At 37.1% G+C, this 20,422-nt stretch overlaps 1 protein-coding gene and 1 pseudogene across 2 annotated transcripts in view; both read right to left on the minus strand.

Moving 5' to 3' along the window:
* Nucleotides 1-2,392: 2,392 nt before the first annotated feature.
* On the minus strand, nt 2,393-3,956 carry LOC129552355 (high mobility group protein B3 pseudogene; annotated as a pseudogene).
* Nucleotides 3,956-20,422, minus strand: part of RSBN1L (round spermatid basic protein 1 like) — a 90,144-nt gene continuing 73,677 nt past the window's right edge. For both annotated transcript variants that reach the window (XM_088834029.1, XM_055420684.2), the window contains 3 exons: nt 18,056-18,223; nt 11,804-11,912; nt 3,956-11,719 (listed from right to left, as the gene is read on the minus strand). In XM_088834029.1, coding sequence (XP_088690155.1) covers nt 11,078-11,719; nt 11,804-11,912; nt 18,056-18,223 — 919 coding nt within the window. In that variant the 3' untranslated portion in view covers nt 3,956-11,077. The remainder of the gene's footprint in view (nt 11,720-11,803; nt 11,913-18,055; nt 18,224-20,422) is intronic.

Here is a 20,422-nt window from a genome sequence, read left to right on the forward strand (position 1 = left end):
GTACATTCAAAATAGAAGAAAGCTTACGTGTCTGAGAAACCAGATAAGATTTTGTAGTTTAGGAAAACCTATATTTGTGAAAGTATCATTAAGTATAATTTCTCATAGAGAAAAGGAGAAGAAACAGCATCACGTGCAAAGAATCAGCTAGGCCAGGAGTCAGTAAAGTTATTTCGTAAAGGGCTGTATAGTAAATACTTAAACCTTTTGTAGGCCATATGGGTTTGTCACAACTATTCAGCTTAGCTCATGTGGTAAGAAAGCAGCCACAGACCCTAGCTGTGTTCCATTAAAACAGTTTATGGACAATGATATTTAACAATCTATGATTGCCACATAGCAAAATATTCTTTTGATTTTTGTTTCAACTATTTAAAACTGTAAAAACCATTCTTGCCTTCAGTTCAGTTCAGTTGCTCAGTCGTGTCCGACTCTTTGCGACTCCATGAATCACAGCCCGCCAGGCCTCCCTGTCCATCACCAACTCCCGGAGTTCACTCAAACCCATCTCCATCGAGTCGGTGATGCCATCCAGCGATCTCATTCTCTGTCATCCCCTTCACCTCCCGCCCCCAATCCTTCCCAGCATCAGAGTCTTTTCCAGTGAGTCAACTCGTCGCATGAGGTGGCCAAAGTATTGGAGTTTCAGCTTCAGCATCAGTCCTTCCAATGAACACCCAGGATTGATCTTTAGAATGGACTGGTTGGATCTCCCTGCAGTCCAAGGGACTCTCAAGAGTCTTCTCAAGTACCACAGTTCAAAAGCATCAATTCTTCGGCGATCAGCTTTCTTCACAGTCCAACTCTCACATTCATACATGACCACAGGAAAAACCATAGCCTTGACTAGATGGACCTTGGTTGGCAAAGTAACGTCTCTGCTTTTTAATATGCTATCTAGGTGGGTCACAACTTTCCTTCCAAGGAGTAAGCGTCTTTTAATTTCATGGCTGCAATCAGCATCCTCAGTGATTTTGGAGCCCAAAAAAATAAAAGTCTGACACTGTTTCCTCTGTTTCCCCATCTATTTCCCATGAAGTGATGGGACCAGATGCCATGATCTTTGTTTTCTGAATGTTGAGCTTCAAGCCAACCTTTTCACTCTCCTCTTTCACTTTCATCAAGAGGCTTTTGAGTTCCTCTTCACTTTCTGCCATAAGGGTGGTGTCATCTGCATATCTGAGGTTATTGATATTTCTCCCAGCAATCTTGATTCCAGCTTGCGCTTCTTCCAGCCCAGCGTTCCTCATGATGTACTCTGCATAGAAGTTAAATAAGCAGGGTGACAATATACAACCTTGACATACTCCTTTTCCTATTTGGAACCAGTCTGTTGTTCCATGTCCAGTTCTGACTGTTGCTTCCTGACCTGCATACAGGTTTCTCAAGAGGCAGGTCAGGTGGTCTGGTATTCCCATCTCTTTCAGAATTTTCCAGTTTATTGTGATACACACAGTCAAAGGCTTTGGCATAGTCAATGAAGCAGAAATAGATGGGTTTTCTGGAACTCTCTTGCTTTCTCCGTGATCCAGAGGATGTTGGCAATTTGATCTCTGGTGCCTCTGCCTTTTCTAAAACCTGCTTGAACATCTGGGAGTTCACGGTTCACATATTGCTGAAGCCTGGCTTGGAGAATTTTGAGCATGACTTTACTAGCATGTAAAAATAAAAGATAATCGCGATAACGTGATCACTGACCTAGAGCCAGACATCTTGGAATGTGAAGTCAAGTGGTCCTTAGAAAGCATCACTACAAACAAAGCTAGTGGAGGTGATGGAATTCCAGTTGAGCTATTTCAAATCTTGAAAGATGATGCTGTGAAAGTGTTGCACTCAATATGCCAGCAAATTTGGAAAACTCAGCAGTGGCCACAGGACTGGAAAAGGTCAGTCTTCATTCCAATCCCAAAGAAAGGCAATTCTTGCCTTACAGCTATACAAAAAGCAGATAGTGGTCTAGATGTGGCCCATGGGCAAAGTAGTTTGCTGACCCCTAAGCTATAGGCCATAAAATAAGCAAAAGTAGAAAGTTTTATGACACTACTAAGAGGAGAGGTGGGGCTGGTCTCCACAGGAAAAGAGGTTTAGGTAAGAATTATATGTAAAAGGCAGCACAATAAGCAACTTGTTTACATGTAATGATCAACCAATCTTAAGTGTCTGAAAGAATCCCAGAAAGTAGAACTCCTGTTTCTTAATTTGTTGTGTGTTAGTTGCTCAGTCGTGTCTGACTCTGCAACTCCATGGACTGGAGCCTGCCAGGCTCCTCTGTCCATGCAGTTCTCCAGGCAAGTATATTGGAATGGGTTGCCATTTCCTTCTCCATAATTTGGTGTACTGCCACACTAAGTAAGCAACTTGACGCAGCACTATTATTGATGTGTGCCTCCCTGATCTGGACACCAGATTTTTTTTTTTTTTAATGTAATACTGTTTATTTAACTTCAAAAACATTTCAACATTCTAAACATACAAAAAAAATAACAACATTGCAGACCATGTTTAGTACAGAAGTTTCTTGAACTTTCACTGGTGCAGTGGCTCTTGGCTTTGCTGACAATGAACAGTTCTACAGTTTTTTTAAAAAAAAAAAAGTTTAAAACTACCGCACTTAAACTAAAAAGGATCCAAAACACTTCTCATGCCTGCTGACCACCCCCCTTTCCACATCTAAGAATGGCAGCGGGATGCTATGTCGCTATATACAAAAACAAGACAACCTGAAGCTAAATGGATGCCCACTGAGGTGTCCACAGGTCCAGCCCCACAGTGCACGCCCTGAGCTACGGCCCCTCCGGAAGGCATTGCCCCCACAACCTCCACACCAAGCAAAGAGCATCAAGAGTGTGTCTCGGTTGCTTTGTTCTTTTTACAAACTATAGATATGTACAGTTGAGAACTCGGGATTTCTAGCCAATGACCATAGAATTAACACACCACCTTACAAACTTAAAAAAAAATGCCAGAAACATCTTTAAATGCCTTGTCACACCAACAGCAAAGTGCACAGAGTGAGGAGAACACGAGAGCCTTTTCATTTTAAAAATGTTTGGAAATATGTACAACTTTGATACAGTTTCCAGGTGCTCCAGACACCCATGGCCACTTAATGTAAACCACTGACAATCGCTAGAGCACTTTGAGAGACTAAGATATGATCATGATCCAACTGGGTAATTAAACCTAATGAGGGCAACAGACACATCTTGGGTGAGAGGTGTGTCAATCAAGGCGCTCCCTACTCTAAGGTATTCACAAGGAGACAGATCAAGTTTTTTTTTTATTCATCCTCTTCCTCATCCTCCTCCTCTTCGTCTTCCACCTTTTTCCGGGCAACTTTAGCAGCACCCTTGGCGCCATCAAACTTCCCTTTATAGTCTGCAACATCCTTCTCATACTTCTCTTTCAGCTTTGCTGCCTTGTTGATGTATGGCTGCTTCTCACTGTCACTTAAGTTATTCCACATCTCGCCCAGCTTCTTTGCCACATCTCCAATAGAGATGCCAGGCTTTGTAGACTTGATCTTGGGGCAGAATTCAGAGCAGAATAGGAAAAATCCAGACGGTGGTCTCTTAGGGGCATTAGGGTCCTTCTTCTTCTTGCCTCCCTTAGCTGGTCCGTAATCCTTCATTTTCCGATCAGAGCGCACTTTATCCGCCTTTGCCATTTCATCAAATTTCGACTTTTCTTTCCTGGACATGGTCTTCTACCTCTCAGAGCATTTCTTGGAAAATTCAGCAAAATTGACAGGGACCTCTGGGTTTTTCTTCTTATGTTCTTCTCTGCACGTCTGCACAAAGAAGGCATAAGCAGACATCTTGCCCTTTGGTTTCTTGGGATCACCTTTAGCCATTTTGACTGTATTGTTCGCTAGTCTCTGGACACCAGATATTTTTGTTTTTTCCCCACACCACCAAGGAATTAACTCAGTTCTGACACTATGTGGAGATAGAAGATAGAATCATATCCCATAAACTAAGGTTCAGTCTCAGAAGACTGCACCTTTTCCTTCCCCTCCCAGCTTCAGATGCCAATCACAAATTCAGGTTGTCACCTTGCTTCTGATCTACTTGCTCTAGATTGCAGGTTCCCATGACCCTCTCAAGTTTGATTAATTTGCCAGAACAGCTCACATAACTCAGAGAAACATTTGACTTACTAGAACACCAGTTGATTATAGGATATTAACTCAGCAACAGCCAGATGGGAGCGATTCACAGCGCAAGGTATGGGGAAAGGGTGCCGTTTCCCTGCTCACTACTCTTCCCCCATCTCATGTTCACCCACCTAAAAGCATTCTGAACCCTGTACTTTTGGGATGTTATGGAAGCTTGACTACATAGGCGTGATTAATTAAATCATTAGCCACTGGTGATTGAAATCATCTCCAACCCAGGGGGAGAGAAGGGGACTGAAAGTTTAAACTCTGATCACTAGGTTGGTTCCCCTGGCAACTTGTCTCAATCCAGGACCTTTCCAAAAGTCTCCTCATTAACATAAATTCAAAAGACACCTTATTCACAGTTATCACTTGGGAAATTACAAGGGTGTCCAATTCCTGTGCAAGAAACAGGGATGAAAACTAGATATACATTAATACTTCTTAAAAGTCCATTCTAAAGGAGATCAATCCTGGGTGTTCATTGGAAGGACTGATGCTAAAGCTGAAACTCCAATACTTTGGCCACCTCATGCAACGAGTTGACTCACTGGAAAGGTCTCTGATGCTGGGAAGGATTGGGGGCGGGAGGAGAAGGGGACGACAGCGAATGGGATGGCTGGATGGCATCACTAACTCGATGGACATGAGTCTGAGTGAACTCCAGGAGTTGGTGATGGACAGGGAGGCCTGGCGGGCTGTGATTCATGGGGTCGCAAAGAGTTGGACACGACTGAGTGACTGAACTGAAAAGTCACAGTATCACAGTCTCAGTAAACATTAATGAAAGAGATAGAAGTGAAATTATACTTAAAGACAGGAAAAGCAAAACTAATGTAATAATAGAGTAAGTACTACAGAAAGTTATCTTCTAGATTTTAGCTACAGGATAGTTTCTTTACAGTAGAGAGATTTACTGATGGTATTTATAAAAAGAACACACTTTGCTTTGAGAAAGAAGCGTGAAATATTTTAGTGAAGCCATTAATTACCAGGTGGTAATATAACAGGTTGAAATAGGGGTAAGAGGCAGAGGACTGCAGGCAGCCTAGAACAGTATATGCTATTTTAAGAATCTAGATGAGATGAAGATCTATGACTGTGAAAGTCTACTATAATGAGGAATAGACAAATTATAAACAGTTCTGGGGTCAACGCAGGAAAATCTTTAACGATACATTGTAGAGCTGATCCTTGAACAATGTGGGGTTTGGAGTGCTGACCTCCATGCTGGCAAATCCACCTATCATTTACAGTTGACTCTCTGGCCCTCCACATCCGAGGTTCCACATTCTTGGATTCGATCAGTAACAGGTTGTGTGGGAATATGGTACAGTTGAAAAATGTGCATTAGTGGATCCTCGCAGTTCAAACCTGTATTGTCCAAGAGTCAACTGTACACAGAGAAAAAGATATAGAAATCAGATGGCTGTAGAGTGATACAACAGCAAAATTAGGAGGGAAGAAAACAGCTAATTCTTGGGGGCAAGGGTAAAGAGAAGAATTTAGATTTGATAGCATGGATCATTAGAGGTTAAGTAAGAAACCAAGGCTGACTGAAGTCATGGTGTCATGAAGATAGTTCAAAGACATAACCTAAACACCTCAAGGGAAGAACCACAGAGACCGCCTTGAATGGTGGTGGTGGTTTAGTCGCTCAGTCACGTCTGACTCTTGCGACCCCATGGGCTGTAGCACACCAGGCTCCTCTGTCCATGGAGTTCTCCAGGCAAGAATACTGGAGAGGGTTGCCATTTCCTTCTCCAGGGGCCTTAAATAGTAGTGGATAGGTAAAAGACGCTATCCAAAGAAACCAAAAACAGTGAAAAACCCCACAACAGGTCATGTGTAGAGTTTTACTGAGTAAATGATCGATAACAAGTGTTACAGGGGTTAAATGGAAGTTTTAAGACATGGAGCCACTGGATTTGATAGTCAACAGTTGGGACAATCACTTAGGTTGAACAATTAGAGAATTAAAATGAAATTGTAGTGAGATGAGGAAGTGAAGCAGACAGATTTCCAAAAACTTTGTTAGGAAGACAGAGGGAACAAGAGCATAAAGTCAGACTCAAAGTTTTTTTGGTTTGTTAGGAACAGACTTGAGATTTTTCACATAAAAATTAATTCAGTTAAAAAATAAAATTTCGGGATTTCCCTGTCGTTCCAGTGGTTAAGAATCTGCCTTGCAATGCAAAGGAGGAGGGTTCAGTCCCCGATCAGGTGACTAAGATCCCACGTGCCTTGAGGCAACTAAGCCTGTGCACCACAACTAATTTATGTACTCAAATAAATAAATTAATGTTTAAAAAAAAAAATTCAACCGAAGAAGAAACTTGGCAGAGTGGAGTGGGGATTGAACTGTCTAAAAATTTTAAAACACTGTTAACGTAAAATATCTGCAAGTATATTGACTTGCCTCTGAGTCTGCACACTTAGTAGTATTCAGCAGTGCAGTAGCAATGAACTTTATAGGAAAGTGTAAAGATTTAACATTTTAGGGACTCCCATGGTGGTCCAGTGACTAAGACCCCACATTCCCAAGGCAGGGGCCCCAGGTTTGATCCCTGGCCAGGGAACCAGATCCAACATGCTGCAACTAAGAGTTCACAGTCTGCAACTAAAAAAAATCGTACATGCCACAGCTAAAAGATCCTGCATGGCCTGCAATGAAGACTGATTGCAACTAAAAGCTGGGGCAGCCAAATAAACATAAAAATATTTTTTAATTAACATTTTAAAAACATAAATGCAGAAAATCTAAATTTCAAAATGAAGATCCAGAGTTTCATATTTTAATAGTACAGTTCTCAGAAGGTAGCAAATAGTAATAGAGCATACAAGTAGTACAAATTCTACTTTTAATTTCTAGTTAACATAATTCAGTTTCCTACATTTTGTTCTCAGGTCATTCACATTCCCTGTTTGGGCCTGAAGTCCTGAAGGGAAGATAAATGTAAAATTTTTAGCAAGATGCATTCCCCTTCCTTTCACTGTTCTCCCAGTAGAGAGATGATATACAACATCTGTAAACTTAAAAAAGGAGACATCACTGCTTTTAGGTTCCTTGTGCTTAACATTCTAAAAAACTCATTCACATCTGCAGTATGCAGTCGGTTACAGGAAGAGCTGAACAGAAAAGCCAGGACAGAGATAGGATTTTATAGCTCTCCTGAGCTGTCCTCCTAACTTTCTTATTTGAGGTATACTGTCAAAGCCAAATCTTACCAAACATAACTCTTTCTATACACATTCTAATATAACTCTTTCATAGCACATTCTAAAACTAGTAAAACTTTGTTTACATATCAACAGTAGTTAAACAAGAGGAAAGAAGATTAAGAATGAGCTACATATAAAACCCATCAAGTAACATTTTACCAGGCTACAAGTATTTTGAAAACAATGGCACTTTTGTCCTTTCCGCCTCAAGATAAAAACAGTCATATCTACAGGGAAGGGAGGCAATTTACCATTACCCCCCAGCACCCATACCTTCATAGTTAGCAACCTTTTTTAAAGTGAGCTTTACTATTCTTTTCTCTGTTGACAGAAGTCAACTTTTCATAGTTTTTAAGAGAAAAAACAGTTTTCAGATTGGAATCACTTTCAAGATCTTACGGTTTCTGTTGAAGATAAACAAGAACTTTCAAATGTGGTAAGATGAAAATAAAATGTCAAATATAAGAAAATAATTACAAAACAAATTTAAAATATTACAATTATCAATTTTAGTATTTATTGAAAGGTGGAAGACAAGGAAAATTCCTCTCCAACTTCAAAAATAAATCCTGCACCTTTGCTAAATGCAAAATAAACTGATATTTGCTTTACATGACAATGAAATCACCCCCCAAAATAATCCAAATATACCAGAAGAGTGCTGATCTATTATTTACAAAGATGATACTACCTGCCATAAGTATTCAGGAGAAACCTGTTTACGTTCAGGAACACTAATGAAATAACCTTGACTACTTAACCCAAGAAATAAAATATTCCCTACCTTCCATGACCACCCCTCCCCACAGTTACAGAATGGATAAAAAAATGAATATATGTGGAAACAAAACAGTATTTCCAATAACTTTATAACACATGCATGCACTCACGCATGCGCGCACACGCAACCATACACACACACAGCGCTGTGCTAGATCAACCTAATCTTTAAGGTCAATATCTGTAGCGACAAAGAAGATAATAAATATGGCTTTAGTAAAAGTTTTCAACCAAATATCACAAATGCTTAATTCTTTTGATAGCTAACCTGAGTATGGAATATATATTATCAAAAAGGATATGACCAAAAATAATTAAAAAGAAAAAAAAATCTCTGTAGCAGACACCACTGAGGTACCTTAGTTTTGCTTTTTTTTTTGTAAAGGTCTGTAGAGCAATTTAATAATTTACATAATATTTATTCCATATAGTATAAGTTCATACAGAAACTATCTTATGTGCTTTATTGTTCTGGTCCAAGAAATTGGAAATAATAGCAGAAAAGTTTTATTCCGATAAAGAACTGGAGTGGACTAGCTAGGAAAACTTTAATACAATATTGAAATAATTATTTGTATGTAGCAAATGGAGCCAATAAGCTCTCAGGTTGCATCTGGAGAGAATTTTAAAATTATAATCTGTAAGACAGGAAGATAAGCATGACTCAATGTAACAAGGCTGAATCTTGAAAACCTGGGTTCACTGACTTGTATTTCACCTCTACGGGGATGTATGCATTTTACAAAACAATTAAATTTTCAAAATATGGAGAAGTTTGACAATAGGTTAAATAGGAAACTACACTTAAAAAGTAACCATTCTGGTTGTTTTAGATATGTCTTTAAAAGTTTAAGGCTCATATTTTGGAGGGATATCCTAAAGACATTTTCTTACAGTATGGTCTCATGCATGTATGCGTGTGACAGTGGAAAACTGGAGCTAAAGCAAACCTTGTTAAATATGCCACCCTTCACTTAAAAAAAGAAAAACCTAAACATTTTAATCACATTCTCTCTCAATTTTCAATACTGGTTTATTATAAACTTCTGTCTCTCCCCAAAGTAGGTGAAAATACATAAATTTAACTTAAAATTGAAGATAAAGGTAGTGAGAAGCAAGATAAAGTTATAAAACAAAAACCCTATTTACATTTTTGATGATTTATATTTTGATATATTTTGATGATTTCCTTACTCCATGAAAATTCATATGCTGCAAATAGACTGATTTCTTACAAACCATTGATATTTCAGTATAATATTTGCCTGCCCTTTTAAATTGGAGGTCAGAAATGACACCACTGCTACAGTTTATTATTTCTAGTGAAATGCCTTTAAGTGGCTTCTCCCTAATCAGAGATAAGCAGCTTTATGGGCCAGAGTAGAAGCCACTGAATGGGAATAGCTACACAAGCTCAAAAGGCAGCAGCACAAAGAACTCCAGCTGAAAGTAATCAACCAAAGCATGAGCCCAGAAAAATACCAAATTCAAATAGAAGAAAATAAATTGCAAATGCAGAGTTCTTAACATCAAAGCAAACAATAGAGACATTGGCTTGACTTTTATTACAATAATGAAAGCAATTTAAAACTAAAGTCCATCATTGAAGAGATTTGTTTTAACCATCTTTGGCGAGGCACTGTCAATCTTGTTTCCTATGCCAGTTTTACTTTCCAGAGCTTCTTTTCAAAGAAAAAAAAAAAAAAAAATCTAAGTTGTTTACTTTAGTAAGGTAGGGAGAGGGATGCTTAGAAAGATCAGGTAACAAATTTTATTTTGTTAATTATACTTCTGTATGTGGCAGTTAAGTCACTGCTCTTATTTTAATATGCTGTATTTGCCATCTTTTTCTCCTGTTCCTCAAGAAATATGTAATATTTTAACTGCACGCAATTAAACTTTCTGTAACTGAACATTTTTTTCCCCAGCTACTATTAGATACAGTACAGGTGCTGATTAATAACAAAATTTTCTCAACTTCTTATTCCACACACTACAAAAAAAATTCAATAGGGCTATATAATCTGGCCACATAACTTCATTAGTTAGAAGGGTTAGATACCACTAAAATACCTTTTTTCTCCCAACTTACAACATTTTTCTATTACCTAAACTGCTTTCTTAACATTGAAATATTTTAAAATATATTCCAGGGAGTATAGGAAGTTTCACATACTCATTCAGCAATTTAAGAGGTTATGCAAAATATGATAACACATATATATATTCCCATACATACACACACATAAATATGCTTTCATAACTGAATCTTGGTTTTAAAAATGCTTGCACAGTGTGGGGAACTTAAATATTAACTAGATTTGAATACATACATTTGTACTCCATTAGCACTTGATATACCTACCAGCAGAAACATAACAGATGAAATAAATGATTTAAATGAATGTTTTTCTTTTTTTGGCAGACCCGACAGAAAACATATTTATTGTTATGAACCTTTATTAAGTGGCTCACATTTCAGTATAAATCACACTAAAAAGATTTTTTAAAAGCTATTTACACTACAGTGCTGACACATTTAAAATGAAAAAGAAATTGGTATAAATAAACTCTATGGAAAAGCCTTAATTGTCAAAAAAGAATTCTGGCTCATATTACAAAATATATATATATATATATATATGGTAATGTCAGCTCTATTCTAAAACCTACAACTCCAACTCAAATGATTTTTTTAAAGACTGCTTTTGTTTAAACCTGCAGTGTTTACAGTGCATCTGGCCCTAAGTGCTTTGCTACTTCACAGTTATGGACAGGCACTGAGGAATGTTACAAAGCTACTTAAACTATATTTTGTAACAGACTTGGGAGCAAGTCCTTGGCTTGCTTTCAGAATTCATGAATCTTTAACACTATTAAGTTTAAGAAAAAAAAATTTAAATGGTATGTACAAATTTAACACAAAATGTCATCATCTTTTCTCTCTTGATTTGAATGTGTTGAACTATGTTGCCTTGTATCAACTAGACTTATGAGACTTCCAGGACACAATTCTTCCTTTAAATCTTTGTTGCTATTTTCAAATTCAGAGTCCACTTCAACCTTAAATTCTGTAAATTGAACATGATCCAATTTTGCTTTAACATTCCTGCTATCCATATTATTCGGTGCTCCAATCTTTTCAGGAATATGAACATTCACAGGTTCTTCCTTGATTCTTACAGATGCAACAGATTCACGTTTAATCTGCTGTAATTCATATTTAGAATGAAGTTTGTCTGAAAAAATAGAATCCAAGGAGGTTTTGCTTACAGCACAAATCGTGCTGTCAGTGTGAGGTCCAAGAACTGATGATGTGGAATCTGGTGATGCGCCTGTTTCATGAGTAACTGTATTCTGAGCAGTGTCCTCCTCTAAATGATACAACTTGAGTCGAACATGCCATGCTAAACTGCATACGGCTGAAACTGTCTTGAACTGATGAACAACATTCCTTGGAATAAAATAAATGTCATTATCATACAGCTGAATCCTGGCATAGCGAATGCCTTCCCTCCTCAGTTGATTAAGTTTTGCATCATCAACCCATTGGACACACTAAAATAAAACAAAACACAAAATACCAGTAAGTCTTTTCCACAATAAAAATTAAATTGAGGATAATAATAGTTTTAAACATACCTGGGACAGTGGAGGTTCATGTAAATCTAACTGCATTCGTTGAACTACTTCTAAGAAATCTTCAGCATGGAAACAAATTACATCTTTGGTTATTCGGGGTTGATCAGGCCTAAAAAAGAACAAGAGATAATGAAGAGTCTGCCATTAATGTTTCACTCTACTAAGTCCTTATTAAATTCAAAGCAAAAGGGACTTCTGTGGTGGTCCACTGCTTAAGAAGAATCCACCTGGCAATGCAGGAGACCTGAGTTCCATTCACAGTCAGGATCCCACATGCCATGGAGCAAGTAAGCCCAGGTACCACAACTACTGAGCCCACACACTCTGGAGCCTGTGCCACAACTACTGAGCCCGTGCACCACAACTAGAGAGGCTATGTGCTGAAATGAAAGATCCTGCATGATCCAAAAGATCCTGCTTGCTGCAACTAAGGCTTGATGCAGCCAAACATATATATACACATATGTCCACACACACACACACATTAATTCAAAGCAAAACAAAGGATAACACTATGAGATTTAACCTAAATATGGATAAAAACAACTCATTTTATTATTTATATAATATAAAGGCATAGCAGAGTAGAAACTTTATTCACTGGTCAAGGAAGGGAGAACAAAGGAAATTTTAAGGAGTAGAAGGAAGACATGTCATCAGGACTCTTGGAAAGAGGCGGGGATTTCCAGGAGCAGCCTCATCTCATTTTATTATGGCTATATGTAACGATGTTTTGAAAAATTAAATTGACTTGACTTGGTTAAATTATGCAAATCAAAAAACTAAGTGTTTATAGTTAAGGTCAGTACTTCAACAAATTAAGTATGAAATTAAAAATACAACACAGAAGTCAGAGGTAAATATAGAGAGGAAGGGAATACATTCTTTCAATCTAGTCATATATAACTCAATGATACAATAAATCTCTAAATAACTCTTTTAAAAAATTAAGAGACATTTATTAGAAAAGTGCTTCGGAGAAGGCAATGGCACCCCACTCCAGTACTCTTGCTTGGAAAATCCCATGAACAGAGGAGCCTGAAAGGCTGCAGTCCATGGGGTCGCTGAGGGTTGGACACGACTGAGCAATTTCACTTTCACATTTCACTTTCATGCATTGGAGTAGGAAAGGGCAACCCACTCCAGTGTTCTTGCCTGGAGAATCCCAGGGACGGGGGAGCCTGGTAGGCTGCCGTCTATGGGGTCGCACAGAGTCGGACATGACTGAAGCGATTTAGCAGCAGCAGCAGCAGTAGGAAAGTGTTTATAAAATAAACTGTTACCATTCTACTTGTGGAGGTTAGTAGTATCTTTAATTATACTTCTAAAAATCCCCAAACTCTTCAATTAACTAAGAATATACACATACATGTTTATAAAAGATGCTCAAAATGGATTCTGGAATAAAATTCCAAGCAAAATAAATACCACCCCCAACCAATCATACTGAGGCAAATCATAACCAATTTATTTTGATAAACTAGTAATAAAGAGAAAATCTAAAACTTATGCATCCTATTACTATACAGGGAAAAAGTGTAAGAATGATTGCTGGCTACATCAGAGACAATGCAAGCCAGAACAAAGCAGACTATCTTTAAAGTATTTGATATAAAAGGTAAATCTAGACCTCTGTACCCCCCAAAATATCCTTAAGAAAGTATAAGATAAAATCATTTTCAGACAAAAACTGACAGAATCTGTCACCAGAAGACTGCACAACAAAGAATGTTAAAGAACTTCTTCAGGCTGAAGGAAAATGATATTTCAATGAAAATGTAGATCTATTCAAAGGAATGTAGAATGCAAGTAATAGTAAATATGAAAGTTATTTTATTCTTATTTTTTAAATATTTTCAGAAATATATCCTTAATGCCAAAGTAAGCAACATATGGGGGGGTGATGTTATAGAATACAGAAAGCAAAATGTATAATAATAATTAGCACAGAGGCCATAAATGGGGGCATGGAAACATGGCAGTACACTGTTGAAAATTCTTACACATTACATAGAAAGGTACAATATTATTTAAAGGTACACTATGATAACTTTTGGAGAAGGCAATGGCAAGCCACTCCAGTACTCTTGCCTGGAAAATCCCATGGATGGAGGAGCCTGGTAGGCTGCAGTCCGTGGGGTCACTAAGGGTCGGACACGACTGAGCGACTTCACTTTCACACATTGGAGAAGGAAATGGCAACCCACTCCAGTGTTCTTGCCTGGAGAATCCCAGGGATGGGGGATCCTGGTGGGCTTCCGTCTATGGGGTCACACAGAGTCGGATACGACTGAAGTGACTTAGCAGCATGATAACTTTAGGGCAACCACTACTAAACAAATAATGGAGGTATAACAGTGCATGCTCAGTTGTGTCGGACTCTTTGCAGCTCCATGGACTGAAGCCCATGAGGTTCCTCTGTCCATGGAATTTTCCAGGCAAGAATACTGGAGCAGGTTGCCATTTCCTGCTCCAGGGGATCTTCTCAACCCAGGGATGGAACCCATCCCTCTTGTGTCTCCTGCCTTGGCAGGTGGATTCTTTACCACTGTACCACCTGGGAAGTCAGTGGAGGTATAATGAAACACTAAAAAAGGTAAGAAAGAAAAGTGGGGAAAAGGAATGAACTGACATATAATATGTAGTCTTTCGGAGAAGGCAATGGCAAGCCACTCCAGTACTCTTGCCTGGAAAATCCCATGGATGGAGCAGCCTGGTGGGCTGCAGTCCATGGGGTCTATAAGGGTCAGACACGACTGAGCGACTTCACTTTCACTTTTCACTTTCACGCATTGGAGAAGGAAATGGCAACCCACTCCAGTGTTCTTGCCTGGAGAATCCCAGGGACGGGGGAGCCTGGTGGGCTTCCGTCTATGGGGTCACACAGAGTCGGACACGACTAAAGTGACTTAGCAGCAGTAGCAGCATGGAGTCTTTCAATCCATAAACAAGGTATATCGCTAACATTTCTGTAAATCTTATTTTTCTCATTGGTGTTTTGTAGTTTTTAGTTTAAGTCACTTATTTACAAAAATTAATCTAAGTATTTCATAACTTTTATTTTACTATAAGCTGGCATTATTTTTTCTTTTCATCTTCAAAATGTTTCAACGTATTTATTGCTAAAATATAGTTATATACATCTAACTTTTCAATATTGTCTTATCTTGAGACTTAGATAAATTCTAGTACGTCTTTTGTAGACTTAGAATTATCTCTACACACAATTATTTTACCTTATTCTGCTGCGGCTACTGCCGCTAAGTCGCTTCAGTCATGTCCGACTCTGTGCGACCCCATAGACGGCAGCCCACCAGGCTCCCCCGTCCCTGGGATTCTCCAGGCAAGAACACTGGAGTGGGTTGCCATTTCCTTCTCCAATGTGTGAAAGTGAAAAGTGAAAGTGAAGTCGCTCAGTCGTGTCCAACCCTTAGCGACCCCATGGACTGCAGCCCACCAGGCTCCTCTGTCCATGTGATTTTCTAGGCAAGAGTACTGGAGTGGCTTGCCATTGCCTTCTCCTACCTTATTCTAAGACCCTGTAATTCCATGTCTATATATTTAGTAAAATGAAATTATATGTGCACACAAAGTCTTGTAAGGAAATGTTCATAAGAGTTTTATTCATAAAAACCCCAAACTGGAAACAATTCAAATGTCTATCATCAGGTGAATGGATAAATCAATTGTGATATATCCATACAATGATATACCACTCAGCAACAAGAAGGAATGAACTACTAAGACACCTAACACTAAATTTTAGATTTTAGATAAACCTAAAAACCATCATGCTGACTGAAAGACAACATATGATTCTATTTACATGAGATTCTACTAGGCAATGCTAACCTATAAAGACAGAAAATAGGTTAATAGATGTCTCGAGTTAGAGTAAGAATGGGGAGAGATAAACTGTCAAGGGATACAAGAAAAACAAAATGGTCTATATTTTAGTTGTGGTAGTGGTTAACATGGCTGTATATATTAGTCAAAACACAACTAACTGTATACTTATAAAAAGTTTTGTATTATTGAATATAAATTATATTCCATTGGTTGATTTTTCAAAAAACTGAATTCCAAGAGGCAACCTTGAATTTATAAATCTATATGAATTCTGTCTTCCTAATACTAAAAAGTGATATAAAATTGACCAACACTTCACAAGTCTATCTAGTTTAAGATCTCTTTATAGTCTAAATCAATTTAAGTCTTTTATCTCAAATTCATGTTAAGCCAGGCTCTAAGATAAAATCAAGAATCTAATACCTAATGTCTCCTTTAGAAAAAGAGGAGAACTCAAAATGCTATAAGAACACTAAGACAGTGCTCCAATTTCCTTAGTATAGCTTAACAGCAAGAAACAGTAATAAAGCTATCATAAACCATGTTTGCATCAGAGCCATGAAACCATCTTAAAAGTATCAACCAAATTATTTTCTTACCATCTTTAGTATAATACTAAAAGAACACAGCAGCACTGGTAGATAAAGTAAACTGTATTTTACAAAAGTGAGAAAATTCATAACTAGCAACATCTCATTCCAAAATCCATCTCAAGAATATTTTTAAATGTGGCCCCTAATATATTTATAATTTGACAATAGTCTTTTTCACTGTGAAATTGCTAGCTTCAAGTACTTTTTAATTCAGTAACTATAGTGAACTATCATGCACCTGTGAAGGACAGGAAACAATCTCTTAACATCAAATCACATATAAAGTGGAGAAAAAGCAAACACGGACAATAATTAAAAGAAACCTGAAAGAGATTTAAATAAATTTAAGGCCAAGAAGCAAGAATATTTATCTCTGAGGAAAAATATAAATATGTGGCCAACTTTATTGAATACTATCTATAAATCAGATTTCACTCTAATAATAAATTTTGATGCCACTCTTAAATCTTTTTACCAAACATTCAAGAAAAATCCCATTAATTTGAAATAGGTTTGTTGTAAATTACACAGACAAATTTGCCTTTACTCTGACAAAATTAGCATTTTAAACCAGATTATAGTAAGAGCTTTGAAACTATATGGGAATCACCACAGATATTACCATTTAACTTAAACACAATTACAAATTATTATTATTGAATCATAAACTACTAAATTAACATCATTTTCCTAAAGAACTCATAGGGTTAGCTTGGTACTAGCTACTTTGCATATCTGAAATTGATAAAAGCTTCATTTATGTTAAGGAAGAAAGTCAGTTTACACTGGCTTCCCCATTCAGTATTAATTTATAAAACATTACTTTAAATTTTCTCTTTTGAACATAGGGTCAATTTTGTATTCACAACTCTTGAAAATACAATTTCCTCATGTAGAAAATACAGGCCATATTATTCAAAACATCTTAGAAATCTATGCAACAATATTGACATTTTATATTTTCAAAATTAAAGTTTCTTTTTACTTAGAAAACTTTCTTATATGCTAAGTATTTAATTTAATTGCTTTAGTAAGTGAAATAGCATATTTCAACTTAAGTTTCATACCCAAACAATACCCAATTTGAAAACAAAACCTAATTGACCAAAGTTACCTTACAGTATAAATATAGCTTTGCTCTACAGATTTTATCAATTTAGGAAACGGAAATTCTCTTAAATGTATGAGACAACCACCTTAAGCATATTATCCATTTTCCGTAAGAAAATTATCCATTTTTTCTAATCTATCAAAAGATTTAGTGAAACCTGCAAGCAAAGCTGGAAAAATACTAATATACTAAGGTAAACAAATAGTTAATAGATAAAAACCTTAAAAAGACAGCAAGTTAAAACAGTATAAAGAAAAAACACAAGAAGCTGAAGTCAGTTCTGAAATCAGACTGAGCTCTACCACTTATTAGCTATATGACTATGATAATGCTATTTGATAGTCCTGAGTCTTAGTCTCCTTGTGTAAAAACTATGAACCAAAAAGCAGAAAAACTTAACTGAACATTTGTAAATGGACATACAGTAAGCACTAAGTGAACCTTGGGTTTTCCATTACTGTACGTAAGACAACTGTTTTCAACTCCAGTCACATAGAAAATCAAGCTATTTCAGTCAAATCCAAAAGATAAAATCTAGATTCTATCAGTTGAAAATCTTTAGTGCAATTACACAAAACAGTATTTTCCTGTATTTGGATACAGGAAAATGAAACCTTTATCCCCACATTAAGAAGAATTACTGAAAAACTTCTGAAGAAAAAGTTTAGAAGCCATTAAATAGCAACAGTTAACATATACCACTCTCCGCAGTGCACAGCCTTCAACACTCCAACAGCAGCTGTAGTCTGTCGTTCAAAACCTTGTCCTATATGATCTGCATGAGCTCTTGTTCTGTCTTCAAAGAGCATTTCACGGGGCTCACTAGTTCGAGGTAGGTACTGCAGGTTTTTTATTTCATTGGTAGTTCTGTTTAAAAAAAAATTACACATATATATGTATATAAAAAGACAGAGGTAGGCTTAAATATTAAGGCTTACATTGCCTTCAAACATTTGTATTAAGGCATTCACAGGTTTAACTTTTTTGAATGCATTAATATTTACAAATAATTTACCTACTATAAGTCCGGTACTACCTGGGCACTAGAGCTAGTCATCAAGACAGCAGTGAATAAGACAAATTCCTCATTCTCGGGGGAGTTTTTATTCTTATGGGAGAAATACCAAAATATAAACAGCAAGAAAACACTTGGCAATAAGTGCTTCCATAAAACACACATAGTTTACTGGAAGGAAGACAGACAAAAAACCTCTTTCGCGCCACTGTGGAGGACAGACATCTCCCACTGGCCCTCTCCTCCACCACTCACCTTCTAGAATCCATACATATACAGAAACTGCTTACCACCTAGCCTCACTCACTGCAGAAACCCTCTCAAATTTTGCTGCAGAAGGGGAACAGGATGGGAAGAATTTACTTTGGGAGTCATCATCTTATTTATCACCCTGTATGATTTTTCTTTTGCTTACAGACACAAATCAGGAGTGCCCCCATTATTTTCTTATCTCATCCGAGTCTGTCTCCTAGGGTCACTCTTCCTTTTGGTTCTCTTTATTTCCCACCGTCAACCTCTACTACTTCGCTGCTCTTTGTGCACTCGACTTAAAAGTTTTATACCAACATTCACAGAGACACACAGACACATATGCAATGCTTTAATATCCTTTTTTCCTGTTTGTGACTAATGTTTCACAGATATCAGAAAGCTAGACGATGATGTTGCTTTCTGTGAAAAGCTAACAGGATTTCAAACAAGCAAGTCTGGTCTCATTATACCACATTCTAATGAATTGAGACTTATTAAAGGTATTTGCAAAAAAAAAAAAAAAAGCATTTGGCACAGTGCCTAGGGCAATGTTCTCATTAGTTCGTAAGACTATAATGTGATGGGAAATGACCATATATACCATGGATTTTAATCCTTGAGTTCCTCAAGGGGCTAGTGAACTCCCTTAAATTACATGTAACAGTCTGTGTACATCTGCACTGTTCTGGGGAGAGGCTTTTGGATTCTCTAAATGATTTATAAATTTAACTTAATCATTGAGATACATACCAAGTTTACCATTTACTCCCAACTTAAAAATGAACTTGTAAAAATTTCATTCAACAAAAATTTATTCAGCACCAGGCATTCTGTTTAGGTGCTAGAGACATTAGTCCATGCTCTCATGTAACCTACATTTTACTCTATCACCATTTTTCCCTATTTTTTTTTTAAATAATAAAGAGCAACCATCTTTACGTATCTAAAAAAAAGATATTCCCTCCCCACAGGATCACCTACTTCATTCCCAACAATGTTAACCTAATACACATTTTTCTACACTTTTCTCTGTGCATACTCTTATACAATTTTTTATTTCTTTTCATAAAAATCGAATCATACTTATTAACATACATTCTACATTTAGCTCTTTTCATTGGATATTCTTTCAGCTCAACAGACAAAATTCATACTATGAAATTAACTATTTCACTGCATTTTTCTATAAGTGAAAGTGAAAGTTACTCAGTTGTGTCTGACTCTTTGCGACCCCATGGTCTATATACAGTCCATGGAATTCTCCAGGCCAGCATACCAGAGTGGGTTGTTCCCTTCTCCAAGGGAATCTTCCCAACCCAGGAATCGAACCCAGGTCTCCCGCATTGCAGGCAGATTCTTTACCAGCTGAGCCACCAGGGAAGCCCCATTCTTTCATAGGAATGTACCAAAATGAATTCAACCTAGAATGGTTGAATTATTAGAATATAATGGACAATGAGATCATTTTATACTCGATCTCACTATAATAAATGCTGCAATTAACATTCTTATATATTTACCTTTAGTGCTCTTATTTTTGGGGACAAATTCCCAAAAGTAGGGATCCTAGTTCAAAGAGAGAGACAGAGTGTGTGTGTGTGTGTGTTAAGCTTTATGAGCTATTTTAGATTACTTTTAAAAAATGATAAAAAATGATTACAGAAGCTCACCCATCGACCAATAATATATATGACATACCTACCACCCTGTAATATAATCACTCTATTAATACTTTCTGCCAATGTTAATGGGTAAAAATAATATCCCATAATTCTTTTAACATACACTTAATACACAAT

The sequence above is a fragment of the Moschus berezovskii genome, chromosome 3 (genome assembly GCF_049115385.1).
Source record: "Moschus berezovskii isolate FMDL1 chromosome 3, NW_MosBer_1.0, whole genome shotgun sequence".
NCBI classification, from domain to species: domain Eukaryota; kingdom Metazoa; phylum Chordata; class Mammalia; order Artiodactyla; family Moschidae; genus Moschus; species Moschus berezovskii.